The 14,857-nt window shown below is 38.0% G+C and overlaps 1 protein-coding gene across 2 annotated transcripts in view; it reads right to left on the bottom strand.

The window, feature by feature from the left end:
* Positions 1 to 221: 221 nt before the first annotated feature.
* Positions 222 to 14,857, bottom strand: part of lama4 (laminin, alpha 4) — a 74,190-nt gene continuing 59,554 nt past the window's right edge. Inside the window, exons 25-40 of one of the 2 annotated variants that reach the window (XM_052096486.1) lie at positions 14,490 to 14,661; positions 14,231 to 14,362; positions 13,922 to 14,064; positions 13,398 to 13,527; positions 13,096 to 13,233; positions 12,639 to 12,772; positions 12,356 to 12,514; positions 11,566 to 11,719; positions 11,296 to 11,480; positions 10,979 to 11,168; positions 8,702 to 8,857; positions 5,834 to 5,993; positions 3,676 to 3,806; positions 3,206 to 3,299; positions 2,837 to 2,956; positions 222 to 1,157 (exon numbers count right to left, since the gene is read on the bottom strand). In XM_052096486.1, the coding sequence (XP_051952446.1) occupies positions 1,012 to 1,157; positions 2,837 to 2,956; positions 3,206 to 3,299; positions 3,676 to 3,806; positions 5,834 to 5,993; positions 8,702 to 8,857; positions 10,979 to 11,168; positions 11,296 to 11,480; positions 11,566 to 11,719; positions 12,356 to 12,514; positions 12,639 to 12,772; positions 13,096 to 13,233; positions 13,398 to 13,527; positions 13,922 to 14,064; positions 14,231 to 14,362; positions 14,490 to 14,661 (2,344 nt within the window). In that variant the 3' untranslated portion in view covers positions 222 to 1,011. The remainder of the gene's footprint in view (positions 1,158 to 2,836; positions 2,957 to 3,205; positions 3,300 to 3,675; positions 3,807 to 5,833; positions 5,994 to 8,701; positions 8,858 to 10,978; positions 11,169 to 11,295; positions 11,481 to 11,565; positions 11,720 to 12,355; positions 12,515 to 12,638; positions 12,773 to 13,095; positions 13,234 to 13,397; positions 13,528 to 13,921; positions 14,065 to 14,230; positions 14,363 to 14,489; positions 14,662 to 14,857) is intronic. The other variant, XM_052096487.1, reaches the window with a different exon arrangement.

Raw genomic sequence — 14,857 nt, 5'->3', positions numbered from 1 at the left:
ATTTATTAACTACTTCCAACCTGTATCAAACGTTTGTTGTAAATGTTTTCATGGTCAATAATAATTAAAAAATTCTGTTTTGTTTCACTGTTCTTGTTGTCCGCATTACGGAGTGTGTGATTTGACGCTTGAAAGAATTGAAAGATTTTTGCAGTCTTTCCATCTTTACACCCATTTTTCAATTACTTCACATACAGATAATATAATACAAATATAAGGGGGAAAAAAATCAGCTTTATTAAAGACGTAACGTAGCAGAAAATCATCAAATAGTCAGATAAAGCAGTGAGGAGTGAAGAAATTAATTCACCTGATATACGCATGACAGAAAAGTCTGTGGCGATGTTGGAAATAGTGTATTAACATACTACTCTTACTAATTCTGCACTATAGTGGTATGTATACAGTGCACAGTAAGCACATTTTCTGTATGGATTTACAGTACCAGGATAACCTACATTTGCAAAATGTACAGTGCAATGTGCTTCACTTGAACTTCAATATCTCATGTGAGTGAATCACAAATAGTTACAGCCACGACTTTAGCCATTGAAAGAATTTCATAAATTTTTAATGCAAACAGTTTCTATTTCCAAGTTGATAACTGGATGTGGATGTGATGAGGTCATGTGACAACAATGTAGCATATTACTGTTTGAAATTTTGATCATGGAAAAATAACTGTTTCACTTATTTTATTTGGTTAAATAGTAGGCAGTATTCAGTCTTACTGTATGGCTTAGTTATTTTATGCAACGTTTTGTTGACAACAGACCTTATATTGGACCTTTACCTTAATTTAAGATCTTTTAGTGTCATGTTATATAATTATTGCATTACTTACGTTTGCAGTACATTAGTAATGGCATATTTAATAGTGATAAAATAGCTTTAAATCAAGCTAAAGTAGCATGTTAGAGACATTGACAATGCTGCTTTATACTTAATTGGTTCATAAGCATTGACAAGAGTTTCAGTTCTGTTGCTGTGGAGACCCAGAGTGGCAGTTGCTTAGGCAGCAGGACAGGTGCCCACACCAACTGCACCGCTGACGAAGGCCGCTTTACTGAAGCTCACAGGAAATTCATTCACAGACAGGTTCCTTATGCAGCCTGTGTAGCCTCTCCCGCTGAGGAGGCTCTCAGGTAGCAAGGAGTCTGGAGCAGAGAAAAAGTAAAAGGGTTAATAAACGTATGTTGTAATACAAATGTATGTAATACAATACAGCTTCAAAATTCATGTTTCAGGTATGACTGTGTGTTATTTATGTTGTAGAACAAAACGTCCACATTTCGTCAAGTAATGTATACCACAGACCATATTTTTCTCATAAGTTCAAAAACCCCATTATCCATGGCAAATTATCTTCTGGGTTTGAGGTCTACAAGATGAACAGCTCTATATTCCTTCCATAAAAGCAATTCAAGCTTGTAGTACCACCTGTTTTCTCCAGGGGACAGTAAGCAAAAATTGCTGTATAGGCAATGTGTAGCTTTAATAGACAGAGAACAAACCACACTATTCGAGAGCAGACAACACAAGATGAAGATGCAGCGCAAATCCGAAGGCAGGTATCTCAAGACATGATTTTACAGTGACCTAAAGATGTTATGTTTATGAAGCATGGATTGTAAAATGGATTGCTCTGAACTGTAGGTCATTGATAGGCTTATGTTCAATTGCATGCCCCACCAGAGACAGAAATATACTGGATCACTGCTACACAGCATTAAAGGATGCATATCACCCTGTCCCTAGAGCAGCTTTGATCAGCTAAACCTGTGGTAAAGACTGGAAAATGATGAACCAATGAAGCAGAGCTGGAACTACAAGCCTGCTTTGACTGCACTGATTGGAGTGTTTTTGAAGCTACAGACACCAGTCTTGATGAGCTCACAGATATTGTGACATCATATATCAGTTTTTGTGAGGATATGTGCATCTCTGCTAGGACTTATTTAATATACAGCAATGACAAACCATGGTTTACAGCAAAACTCAGGCAGGTTCATCAGGCAAAAGAGGATGCTTACAGAAGTAGGGATAAAATCAAGTACAATCAGGCCAAAACCACACTGACAAAAGGGATTAGAGTGGCTAAAAGAAGCTACTCTGAGAAGCTGAAAAACTAGTTTTCAGCTAAAGACCCTGCATCAGTGTGGAGAGGCCTGAAAGTAACTACTAACTACAAGACACCATCCCACTCTAGGGAATCACCCACTTGTCTAAAATCCTGTGCTGAAAAACTGGCCCCCATCTTCACACAGATCTTCAACAGATCATTGAAGCAGTGTGAAGTTCCCCGCTGATTCAAATGCTCCACCGTGATCCCTGTCCCAAAGAAACCCAAAATCACAGGACTTAATGACTACAGACCCATCGCTCTGATGTCTGTGGTCATGAAGTCATTTGAGAGACTGGTGTTGGACCAGCTGAAGGACATCACTGGACCCTTTCTGGATTATTTTACTGGACTATTTTAATATAACTATGTCTACTTATATAATCATTATTTATTGAATTATTGTTGTTTATGGGGCATCCTCAGGAAAAATTGATTTATGCGATTAATTGCGATTAATTTGATTAATTAATCGGCATACAATTTAATACATTTTATTAAAAATGTAATCGATTGACAGCCCTAATTATCATAGTAACATATCAAGCTTTTATTTTATAATATAAACACGCTATATGTTTGCGGGAAATGCAGGAACGAACACCTTAAGAGTATTTGGTTGTAGCAGATTTCACAACATCTGTGTAATGTGCTGCTTATTTTAACATCAGTGGCATCCTAAACCGCACACTTCTGTGAATGATGGTGACTGACCTGGGGCTCCTCCAATAAACACTGGAGAGCTGGTATTCTGTGCTGTTTGATTAACAGGCCCCAAGACACGATTCACCTCTGAGTCTACGTCCAGCTGCACCATGTCACCATCTCGGGTCACTGGAAAGCACAACAATCAACCAATGCATAATGTTAGCATTGCACTGGTGAGGAGGCAATGAGCATGTAGACAGTTCGACATGTTTCACACGTGGGCTTCTGGAAGTTTGACGATTTGAAAATCACAAAGTACACAAGGGATACAAAGAAGAAACTTAAAAAGCTATTGCCAATGCATTAAACAATTTTTCAAAATAACACATTTATATGATGTTTTATAGTAAAAGTTTATTTAATTTTTGTCTCTACCTGTGATCTTGTGCCAGTTTCCATCACAGATTCCCTGTCTAGGAAACACGTATGTGGAGAACTCACGAATACCATTATTTACCACCACAACCACCTACAAGTATATATAATTCAGTGTTAGCACTCACTTTGGCAGCCCTAAAATAACTAGGAAAAAACTAAATATATTGAAAACTAAACTGAAACACCTAACACTAACAACCAGTTAGTTTTATAACAATAAGTTAGTAGCGATAACAAATGAAAATTAATGGGGGAAAACTATAAATAAAAAAATTATTAAAAACTTAATTAAAAATTAAAAGCTATAATAACCCTGGTACAAGTTTTAAGTATTTGTTCTGTATTAAATTGTGTGAATAAAACACATTTGATGATATACATAAAAACTGCTGCAATTCTCTTTTTCACAGAACTTTGACCACAGTGCATAAGGTGGTTTTAATAGATCTCAGATATGATCTACAGACCTTGTTTTGATACATGTACATGGTAAAATATCTCTTCTCTTCAGTGAAGATATGCAGTAGCACTCCTGTAGCCACACGAGGGCGCACTTCCATCACTAGCTCAAATCTTTGACCAGAATTGAGGGAGTCATCTGCAGGTCAGGTGAAGAAAAGCATGGTTTACATTAGAATACTATCCCAGGTTCTGTTTGTAAATTCAAGATGACTAATGTACGGGGTTTGGGAGTTATGGAATACATGTAAAGGGATTACGTATTTAAAAGTTACATTCAAAAAGTATTTTGATTACTGAAGAGATTACTTTGCATTTTATTTTCATTTGTTTCATTTAATATTTATTCCTTTCAGATGGAAAACATTTATACATATAAATGATGCGATCCAAAGTGCATTTGAACAGCGGTGAAACACTTTCTTATGATGTGTTACATTCATACGAGCAGACAGAGAAGGAAGTTTGAAGTAAGTTTGGAGCAGAAGAAATAGAAATAAACCTTGTGTAAATTGTCAGCTTTATGCTAAGCTAAAATGCTATTTCTAGCCATTTTACATGCATGTGTTATATGATCATATTTTTTTATCAAGAAAATTCACATTTGGATCATAATTTCTTTATTCTAGTAAGACCTTTGATATTAAGGCAAAACATCATATTCTTGATAATAATTTTTGTATTGCTTTCCTGTTAAAATATCTAAAAATCCTTAAAACAAGATCAGTTTGATTTATCTTGTTTTAGAAACAACACTGCATAAAATATTCAGGTTTTTCAGAGAATGTATTTTTAACATGTGTATTTTGTCTTACTGTACTGGCAGTTTTTATAGTCAAAACAAGTGAAAAAATCTACCAGAGCTGAAGAAGTAATCCAAAGTATTTAGTATACGTTACTGACCTTGAGTAACCTAATGAAATACGTTACAAATGACATATTACAGCATGTATTCTGTAATCTGTAGTGGAATACATTACAAAAGTAACCCTCACAACCCTGCTAATATATGCCAACAACAAGATATCTGATTCTTGATTGGCAATGTTGTGATTTAATTTGGCTCTTTAGCTCACCAAGTGGATGTTGGAATTGTGCCTTTGGCTGAGCTAATTCAAGTTATGTGCACAAGTAACCCCATGACCGCCACACTGGGGTGTGAAATATCTCTATGCATATTCAATAGCTGCAACTCTGTTTCCCAAGACCTTGAGGTCTGCTTAAATCTTCCTCAAACTATGCTTCAACCAATCAGATTGCTGCACCATGGCAGTATGGGGCAAACCACATTCCTTTTCTCTCACAGAAGTCTCTGTCTGTCAGTAGCACAAGGTTATGTCAAGGGTTTCAATGTTTTATTGTTGCTTATGTTTGAAAATGTCAGCTGACACTAGTTGATATAATGCTTTGGGTTTTTTCCATGCTGCATAATGATATATATTGACTGAAAATATGAATTTCTCTATGAATCACTCTTTCATGAATGTCTCATGTAACATTGAGACATTCATGAAAGAGTGATTCATAGAGACATTCATCATTCGTCAAGAATGTAATTGAATGAAGGGGAGAGACTAATGTCTACTCTGTTTTAAAACTAAAGCATTAATTTAATTAGGGAAATATGAGAGAGTGTCACATACCTCTGTTGTCTGCCCTGTGTCTCACTGCCATTTTGTTAAAGAACTACACTTCCCAGTATCCACCTGTCATCATCACTGCCATTTTGTTCATTGTTCTCACCTGTGTCCCATTTAGTCATCACTCCCTGTGTATTTAAGCCCTGCTTCTTGTTCTCTCCTTGTCTGTCGTTGTATGTTGTCATTGGATCTAAATGCAGACTTTTATTAAAAAGGTAAACAGGCAAAGCACAACGGAAAAACCCTCGATGGGGAAACAAAACATAAACAAGTAAACTCGGGCAGGGGAAGCATTCCAGGCTTGACAACATACAACGACAGACAAGGAGAGAACAAGAAGCAGGGCTTAAATACACAGGGAGTGATGACTAAATGGGACACAGGTGAGAACAATGAACAAAATGGCAGTGATAATGACAGGTGGATACTGGGAAGTGTAGTTCTTTAACAAAATGGCAGTGAGACACAGGGCAGACAACAGAGGAACGTGACAGAGAGAGAGTAATAGAGATGCATCATATTTTACCCAGGAGAACATATCCTCCCTCTTCAGTAAAGTATGTCCCAGGTTCTGAGGGGCCCTCGTAGCAGGGTGTGACTCCAAAAGTGTTGGAGGCAGAGGTGAGCCTGCGGCCATTCAGTTGGAGACTCTGCACGCAACCAGAGAAGCCAGACACAGACGTCTTCTAAAGGAGAAAATGTGAAAATGGTTATTTGTTTGTCAGCCCTTCGAAGGTCAGGAACTTCTTAATGCTAGAACAGAGGCAAATGCTTAACTTGTGCATTGCCAGTATCAAGACCTGTAGTTCATGTGCAAAAATGTGATTTCTTAAACCTCAGTCCTTAAAGGGGTGATAAATTTACCTGCAAATGTCTGTGTGATTAAACCAGAATTTCAAGCACTATTTTGCAGAAGAAAATGTACATTCATTTGCAGGAAACTTGAAGGTGGCCAGTTTTGTGCCAGACAGGCTGACCAGGCCCTAACCCTTACATTATTGAAAAAGCATGGCCGCTAATGCCCGCTATGGTTTCCATTGGGTCAACTCTTTGATAGCAACACATTCTTGAGATATGAAATGAATTTGGACATATTTGAGAACGCAAAGGCACAGAAAGTCAAGCTAGATACATTTGCATTCTAAAGTGCATTCAGATACATTTCAGAATGCAACAACACATTCAATTTCGCTAGAATAAAGTCCCTTTCCAGGCAAATTTGTCCACTTGGTAGCTCAGTTAGCTAACAGGCGATGTCTCTATCAAAAATTGATTTGGGTGGGACTTCCTTTTCTAAACCCGCTAGATTGGGCGCTCCAATTTCCCCTAATAATTTTAATACAAGTGATCCTTCTCAGCTAAACTGTCTGTGGCTAGAAGCATTTACATTCACATACTTGTATGAGTATGTTTCAGGCCCTAAAAAAAGCCTCCATTTATGAAATCAGGTTTATGGTGTTTTTTCGAAACTTTGCCTAGTAACTAAAAACTAAAAGTATTAATCAGATAATTAATCTTAAATAGAGAGTATAAGACCCTTAATCTTAGGGTTGTGGGTTAGAGCTTAGCTGGATAATAAGCTTAACTGAACTAAAAACATAAAACCTGAAAAGATGTAACAAAACAAGGAACAGATACAATAATTTTCATAAAATATTGATTATTAATTGGCACGTTATTTTATCAAAATATTTTTTAAGGCATAGATATATTAACATTAACAGACCTTTAAATTAGAAGCCTAATTTGCATACTGTCCAATTCAGATGGTGATCCAAGGGACAGTTCACCCAAAAATGAAAATTCTCTAATCATTTACTCAACCTCATGCCATCCCAGACGTGTATGACTTTCTTTTTTCTATTGAACAAAAATGAAGGTTTTTAGGAGAATATCTCTGCTCTGTTGGTCCTCACAATGCAATTGAATGGTGATCAGGCCTTTGAAGCTCAAAAAGGAGATAAAGTCAGCATAAACATAGTCCATATGACTCCAGTGGTTTAATCAATGTCTTCTGTTATGAGTGTGTGGGAAGCAGGAGAAGGCAGACGGGTGGTTAGGATCCAAAAGCGGCTTTATTATAAATAACAAACAATTAAACACAAAGAAAAGTCCTCGATGGGAAAAAACTAACACTAACACAAAAAAGGAACACACCGCTGAAGAACATAAACGAAGAGCTGGAAACAGGGGCATAGGAACGACATGTAACCATACAACGAACGACAAAGGAAAAGGAAAACAACAGGGTTTAAATACACAGACACAATGAAGACTAAACGAGACACAGGTGAGAACAAATATTCTGTAAAGCTGCTTTGAAACGATGTGTGTTGTGAAAGGCGCTATACAAATAAAATTGACTTGACTTGATTTGACTTGCAGGCAGTGAGGGGGGCCGGAATTGTGGGAATTGTAGTTTTTTTAGACAAAGACAAGTGAAACACGGAGCGGACAACAAGGAAAACGTGACATGGAAGGGGATAAGTGACATGTGAAACAGAAAACACGGGCAGACAACACGGAATCGTGACAGTCTTCTGAAGCGATCCAGTTATTTTTGGGTGAGAACAGACCAAAATATAACTCATTTTCACTGTACATCTAGCCATAGCAGTCTCTAGACATAATCATGATTTCAAGCTTGATTACACTTCCTAGTGCTTAATGCATGCACAGAGTGCTAGATGGCGCTACAGGAAGTGTAGTAGAGCTTGAAATCATGATCGCCAAGGAGATTGCTATCAAGACATACAGTGAAAAAGTACTTACCAAAATGTCTGTTCTCACCTAAAACCAACTGGATGGCTTCAAAAGTCATTGATTAAACCACTAGATGCGTGAAAAAGGCATCAATCCCAAGCATAATTATCAGACATGTGCTATGTGTTTGGCAGTGATTTGTGAGGGTAACAGTGCTAATGATTTACTCTGGTGCAGCCGCCTGCTTTCCAGAGTGCCATATACCCCACAGGTACTACTAGATTTCTGAGTAGAAACTACACTGACCGTTTCCATGACTGTTAAATCTTTCACAAAAATTGCAGCAAACCAATACTATTTTCTTATTCTATTTCTTTACCTGCAATAACATTAAATATTACATTAGGTTTGCTGTGACAGAGTGCTAAAGGTTGAGGCATCTGGATATTTAGTGTGCTTCTATAAAGTTCATCGGGTCTGCTTGTTAAAGCCGTCTTTGTATAACAAATCTTGGACAACAGAATTTGACAGCTGAGAAGGGTTATACAGTAATAACACATAGCACTCCCTAAACATGGTTAATATAAAACTATTGACAGCTCCAGTGATGATAATTACATGCATGATTCCATTTGAATGATTTTCTGCACCTGGGGGCATGAGGGAGTAACTTTGTTTTGGATCACTATACCTGAATGTTTTTCTGAGCCTGTTCAGGTGGTACCCCACCTACATAAAGAGGATCTTGGACAAGCAGTGAGATGTTCCCGCCTGGAGATCTGTCCTCTAATATTGTTAGACTGTCAATTATCAGTCTGCCGATACTACCACCTCTGATAAAGACAACCTAAAGAGAGAGAGAGAGAGAGAGAGAGAGACAGTGACAGATATAGAGTGTCATATAAACAAGGGCAAACTAAATGTCAATGCTCAGTATTTCCTTGAGGAACACATTTTAAGACAGACAAATAAAACGAACGTCTCAGCATTGAAAGGCCGCATCCCACTTGCCAATTTGAAACAAGCCGATTTTGGTTGGGAATGTCACACCTACTTACTGTTGCTAAAATCCCACCTTCTTCTGTTGGATGTCTTGAGAAGGTAAGAAGGGTGACATTTTAAACAACTGCCTCAAACATTTCTTTCCGAGTCCCTGTGACTTTTTGCTATGCCCCATTTAGCTAGAAAATCAATAGACAAATTATCCTGTGATTTACTTTACCCTTTAAATGTGTGTGATTTTATCTTTAACCCTTAGGACTTGCTATAGAAAGCATACTGTGTTTTCACACTTCGATTTAGTGAGAAAAAGATTTAATCACAGTCTGTTATACCTTTATTTTCTTATTTTATTAGTCATTTAAGTGTAGGGAAACTCCACAATAATGATCAGTTACACATTGACCATGGACAACAATCAGCATTTTCCATATGTGCATCTGTGTTTGCAGAGGAAATCTTTGGATCAGATCTTAGCAGGATGATGGCTTCTCAGTTCTTCAGTGTAAGACGAAGCTTATTGGTCACCAGGGCTTGACATTAACTTTTGGGCTCACTGGCCACTGTGGCTAGTGATATTCCAACTCACTAGTCTCTAGCCAATCATTATTTTCAATAGTCAAAATCCCCTGCACCACATAAAGTGATAAAGGTAACTGGAGACTGTAACTGCAGACATTTGTTTGGACATTTTATTTGAACAAGAATTAAATGAGTTCAGCAGGACACAGGCCTAATGATTTAAGTCATCTATTAGAATATCTGAAGGCAAACATGACCAGTTATAACAGGAGTAGGACAGAACAAGAGCAACACTTTGTTAATAATTTATCCACGTGTCCATGGAAGTCCAGATTTGAACCCTTTTAACCATTCTTAATTGTACTTGCCCTTATGAAAGTTTACCATTGTTCTTTTATTGTTTAACAGTGGTTTTTGTGGCTCCACATTACTGTTTTTGGCTAATGTATATCATCTCTCCAAAAAAATTAACTATGGTATTTGTTATGAAAACGAATAGCCTAAACACATAAAGAAATCTTTAACTACAACTTTCACAGATAATAATACCATGGAGTACAAACGGATATTAAACCATTTACAGTCTTTTTTTCCATTCATTGAAGAAAGTCCAAAGGATTTGGATCATGATAAAGGTGAGTGAATGATGATAGAATAATTAGGCTATTAATAATAAAAAATGAAGTAGACTCGTCCTAATCAGTTTAATATGACTCGATACCAGCTAGTGTTACTGGAATAAAAACATTTAAGTGTGGGTGATGTGCATTTTAAAAACCTTGTAATCGATGCTGAAGCTTGGCACACTCATCTCATTCCCTCGTCAGGGCTGTTTAGCAGTTTGAGAGGCTCAACTTCCTCCATATAGATATTTAAACTAGAACATTCTATGTTGAATTTAAATGGGTCACATACATTTTGTGGTCTCTGCCACTAAGGTGGTTCGCACAAATGCACGCTTCATTCACCCCATAGAGATGCGCATGTCAGATATGAGATGCGTGTTTACTGCTTATAAAGCACTGAACGCGAGATGAATACATTTAAATTTGCTTCGGCTGCGGCCACCTGCCAAAGTGGCTGGTAAAAGTGACAGAGTTACCCGCCACTGCTAGCCCGCATTTGGCGGGTGTCAAGCCCTGTTGGTCACTGGCCAAGTCCACAAAAGTTCACCCCACCGACTGTCAGCCATAATATCAAACATCTTGTATATTTTAAGTGTCGGCAGAGTTATTAACTCTGTCTACAGACTCCCTCTGATTCTTGAATAACTATACAAATGAAGTTTATGACTGAAAAGCAGTTGGTGGGATTCCGGCATAAAGGGGCTTCCATGTGTTTGGAACCAATCATTATTTCAGCAGTTACTTTTGGTGAAGGTAGTGGGGCAGATATTACATGTGCCACCTTTTAAATTCATGAGTGAACCTTTTGTTAGCTTTCTTACATCATGCCACTGTCCATCGTTGTATTTCTCTTTGGTTCTGATTCTGATGCTGTTTTGGCCTGAGCCAAACATAAACACCAGTCTGCCATGAGTGAGGAACAGAGCCATGAAGTTCTCCTCATACTCGTCAGCCACGTAAAAGACAAGACCGAATGCTGAACGTGTCTTTAGAGAAAGAGAAATGTGAGATCTAAAAGAGATGGAAAAATGGAGAACAATAATACGTTTTGTCATCACCAATGGGATTACTGGAAATATCGATAGAGCATAAGACAGAGTTACAGAGTCCATATTCAACCGTGACCACTGATACTCACTCATCTCTGATAGATTTGGCAATGCTTGTGTACTCATGGTGGCTGTGGGCAGAGCCTCCATAGTGGTGAGCATAGCGAGTTACTCTTGGGCGAGAGGACAGATAACAGGAAGCAACCTCTGTCTCTGGAACATCCAAAGGATTGCTCTTCAAGCCTTGTGGCAGACTGGGCTCATCCCTGCCCACCTGAAAGCCGGCAAACTGTTTGTTTAATTATGCATATGCATAATTATACATTGTATCTATGTATTTGTGTGCATGTCTGTTGCACCTTGCGGGAGTGCCCTGGCCTTTGTCTAGAGGAGTCCCTGCTATCTTTATTGAGCAGAGAATCAGGGGGAGTCTCCAGTGGGCAGTCCTGTAGTGATACCTGCACATTCTCAGTGTATCGCTGGAAATCTTCAGGCTCTATATCTCTATCCTGCCTTCATCACAAACACACACACACACACACACACACACACACACACACACACACACACACACACACACACACACACACACACACTTCCATAAATGACCACAGACTTGTTTTTTGAAAAAAAATAAAATTATTAAATCTATGCCTAACTCTATTGGAAGGAATTTTCAGTTCTGGAAGGGAGTTCCAAATCAGTCACATATGAGGTAGGGCAGTGCCGATCCAATAGTATATTGATATATTGTGACATTTTTTCTCTTGATATTGTATTGACACTTTTGATCCCTGTATCATTATTTTTTTTTTTATCTATTTGTGAATCAAATCATGTCTAAAAGTTCAATAACAAAGGAGGTCATCTAAGGTGCAAACGCTGAGACTATTTCCCAGTGTTGTCAGAGCCGCTTCTATGAGGTATGAAATAGATTGAAACAGATTCACTTTGCTATCCATTTATGATATCATGAGGCATTGCCATAATATGAGTTAATATTTCAGTTAGGATACTCCCTAAATCACAGCTGCCTATGTAGATAGATAGCAATACAGCTCACTAGGTTTTGGAACAATCCAAATGTGTTTTGCTGTGTGTGGTATAAAATGAGTGAGGGTTGTAGGTGTGTGGAATAGTATGCATTACCTGCTAATGTATGCGTAACTGATGCAGCCAGTGAAATTCTGTATAGAACTCGTAGGAGAGCCTCCATAGTAGAAGGTATTCTGAGTGTTATCTGACTGAGACGTAGAGGTTGGCTTCTTCTTCTCCTGCTTGTCTTTGTCATCAATGACAAGTTCATACCTACCAAAATGGTTGATGTAATGAGCTTACATATAAGGATACCTGGTCAGCTGCAAAAATACATTTGATATAAAGTATTCACTAGGAAAAGGTGGGACATTGATTGTAAAATCCATCAAATTACTTTTGATTGGACACTGTGGCAACTAGGAAATGAGATCGTCCATCATTGTAATTCTTCTTATGTGATCTTACTCTGGTCCCTTTGGATTGGAGTACCACAGCACCATTCTCCAGTGAGAGCGAAAACTCATCAGACTATTATGGAGAGTAAGAGACAGACTTGAGAGACTATAACAATATGAACAAATCCACCTTTGTATCAGAGAGGCAATAACCCAGCCCCTCCCTTCCTAACAAGAACAATTTCTACTTCAGTGGGATTCCTGCAGATTGATTTGAGGGAAAAACATTTCCTATGTGCTGTATAAGAGAGGGTAAAACAAGTATGTAACTCCATGTGTTTCAAATGACACAATCAAGCCTTTGACCTCCCTGCCTTTTATGGGTTTGGGTTAGGATTAGATCGCCTGCCTGTTATAAGTTAGAGAAAGGGCAAAACTTTATAAAAAGGATTGTACCCCATCTCTGTGGTAGAACAGGAGTCCATTTGACTGTAGTGTTCTGAAGTTTAGCCCCCCCTCAAATGATTGGAATGGTGAGATTTTAGCTGTGGAGCCCAGGTAGCCTTCACCTGTGAAATATGCCTTACGGGACATCTGCAGGTAGAAGACAACAAAAATAAAAAAGTTATAATAATACAAACAAATAGTTGTTTATTGTAAGTAAGCACTTCCCTAGATACACTGTTGCGGCCAACATTCCAATGTGGCTATAATGACAATATTGCCATGCTATTATTATAGGAAGGTGTGCTACATACAAATGATTCCTCTGGGCATCCACTGCTGATCCCTATAGTTCCTGGCTCCTCCAGGAGACTGAAGTCCTTCTTCTGGAATTGGAATCCCTTCACACAACCCTTCAGCCCAACCAGGGATGACAACTCTTGCCTGGAGGACATTCATTTGGCTGAGTTGAATATTGCAAATAAGTAATGCTCTGGAAACCTGTGAATTAACCTTTGGGTACCACTTTATATCAGGTGACTTGAACTACACTGGACTAACATTAAAATACGTACAATACAATGTACTTATTGTGTAACTACATGCAACATTCTCACACGATTCACATTTGCTGCTACTGAGGTTGAGGTAGGTTTAGGGGTATGTTAGGGTTCAGATTAGGGTTAGGGGAACAACAACTTGTGTACATAATAAGTACATTGTATCAAATACTTAAGTACTGCACATAGGAGTTGAAGACACCTAATATAAAGTGGGTCCAACCTTTGTATATGAAACAAATGATGGTCTTTGACTTTGATGATGCAAAGATTCTCACCTAGAGAGCAGAATGCTAAAAGGAGCTCCTCCAATATAGATATCAGAGAATGGCAAGGGTTTCTTCTCATTTTCTATGGACTTGACATGGCTTCTGTCCACTAGCAGAATTACCTTCTTCGAGTGATGATATATTACAGACACCTGAGTGAGAAATGTAAACACTACATTGTTAAACCTGCAATGCACATCCAATATCACATTTGTATTACTAAACAACATTTAAGGGATAATTTTACATTACACAAGTTAAATATTTGAAGACAAGATTTGATAGACATATAGGAAAAGGCTTTAAGATAGAATTCACCTCGTGATATCTGGCATCATTGATCTGGAGTTTAGGTAAGTTATTCTCCATGACAACAGGGCCATCGGTGAAACCAAAGTCATACATCAGACGTAAAAACCCATTTTTCAGCTCCAGCACGAAGAAATTTGCCTGAGGATGTTCGTCATGAATTCAGCAATACACGCACTGTCATTCACTTTGAATAATCTTTAGTATGGAGAATAAATAAATATTCAAAATAATTGCAGACCAAGATTTATAATGCAACCATTTTTACCTCATTAATCATGAGGAATAGAATACCATTGTTGGCAACAGTTCGCACTTCGATATCAAACCGAGTGACAATGCCAATTTTGCCCCTTCTCTCTATGTTTTGTACTAATCCATAGCCGGTACCATCAAATAAGTAACTTGTCACATGACTCTGAGAGAAAGCCAACTTATGCCTGGAAAGATAGAGAGAACATAATGTGTAAACAGACCAAATATAAAGTGCCACCTTTGACCTCAGGCTAGCACAGAAGCACCAGCAGTTTCAGTAAGAAATAATTGAGACTGCCCTTTGATATTTAGAGTTAAGAAACATGAAAACCTTGAGAAAAAAGTTCAAGGAAGTTTTTAAACTCTTTGCATGCTGAAACC

Source organism: Xyrauchen texanus, chromosome 28 (genome assembly GCF_025860055.1).
Source record: "Xyrauchen texanus isolate HMW12.3.18 chromosome 28, RBS_HiC_50CHRs, whole genome shotgun sequence".
In the NCBI taxonomy this organism is placed as follows: Eukaryota; Metazoa; Chordata; class Actinopteri; order Cypriniformes; family Catostomidae; genus Xyrauchen; species Xyrauchen texanus.
The sequence above is the reverse complement of the archived record's forward strand: the minus strand, read 5'-3'. Positions and strand labels throughout refer to the sequence as shown.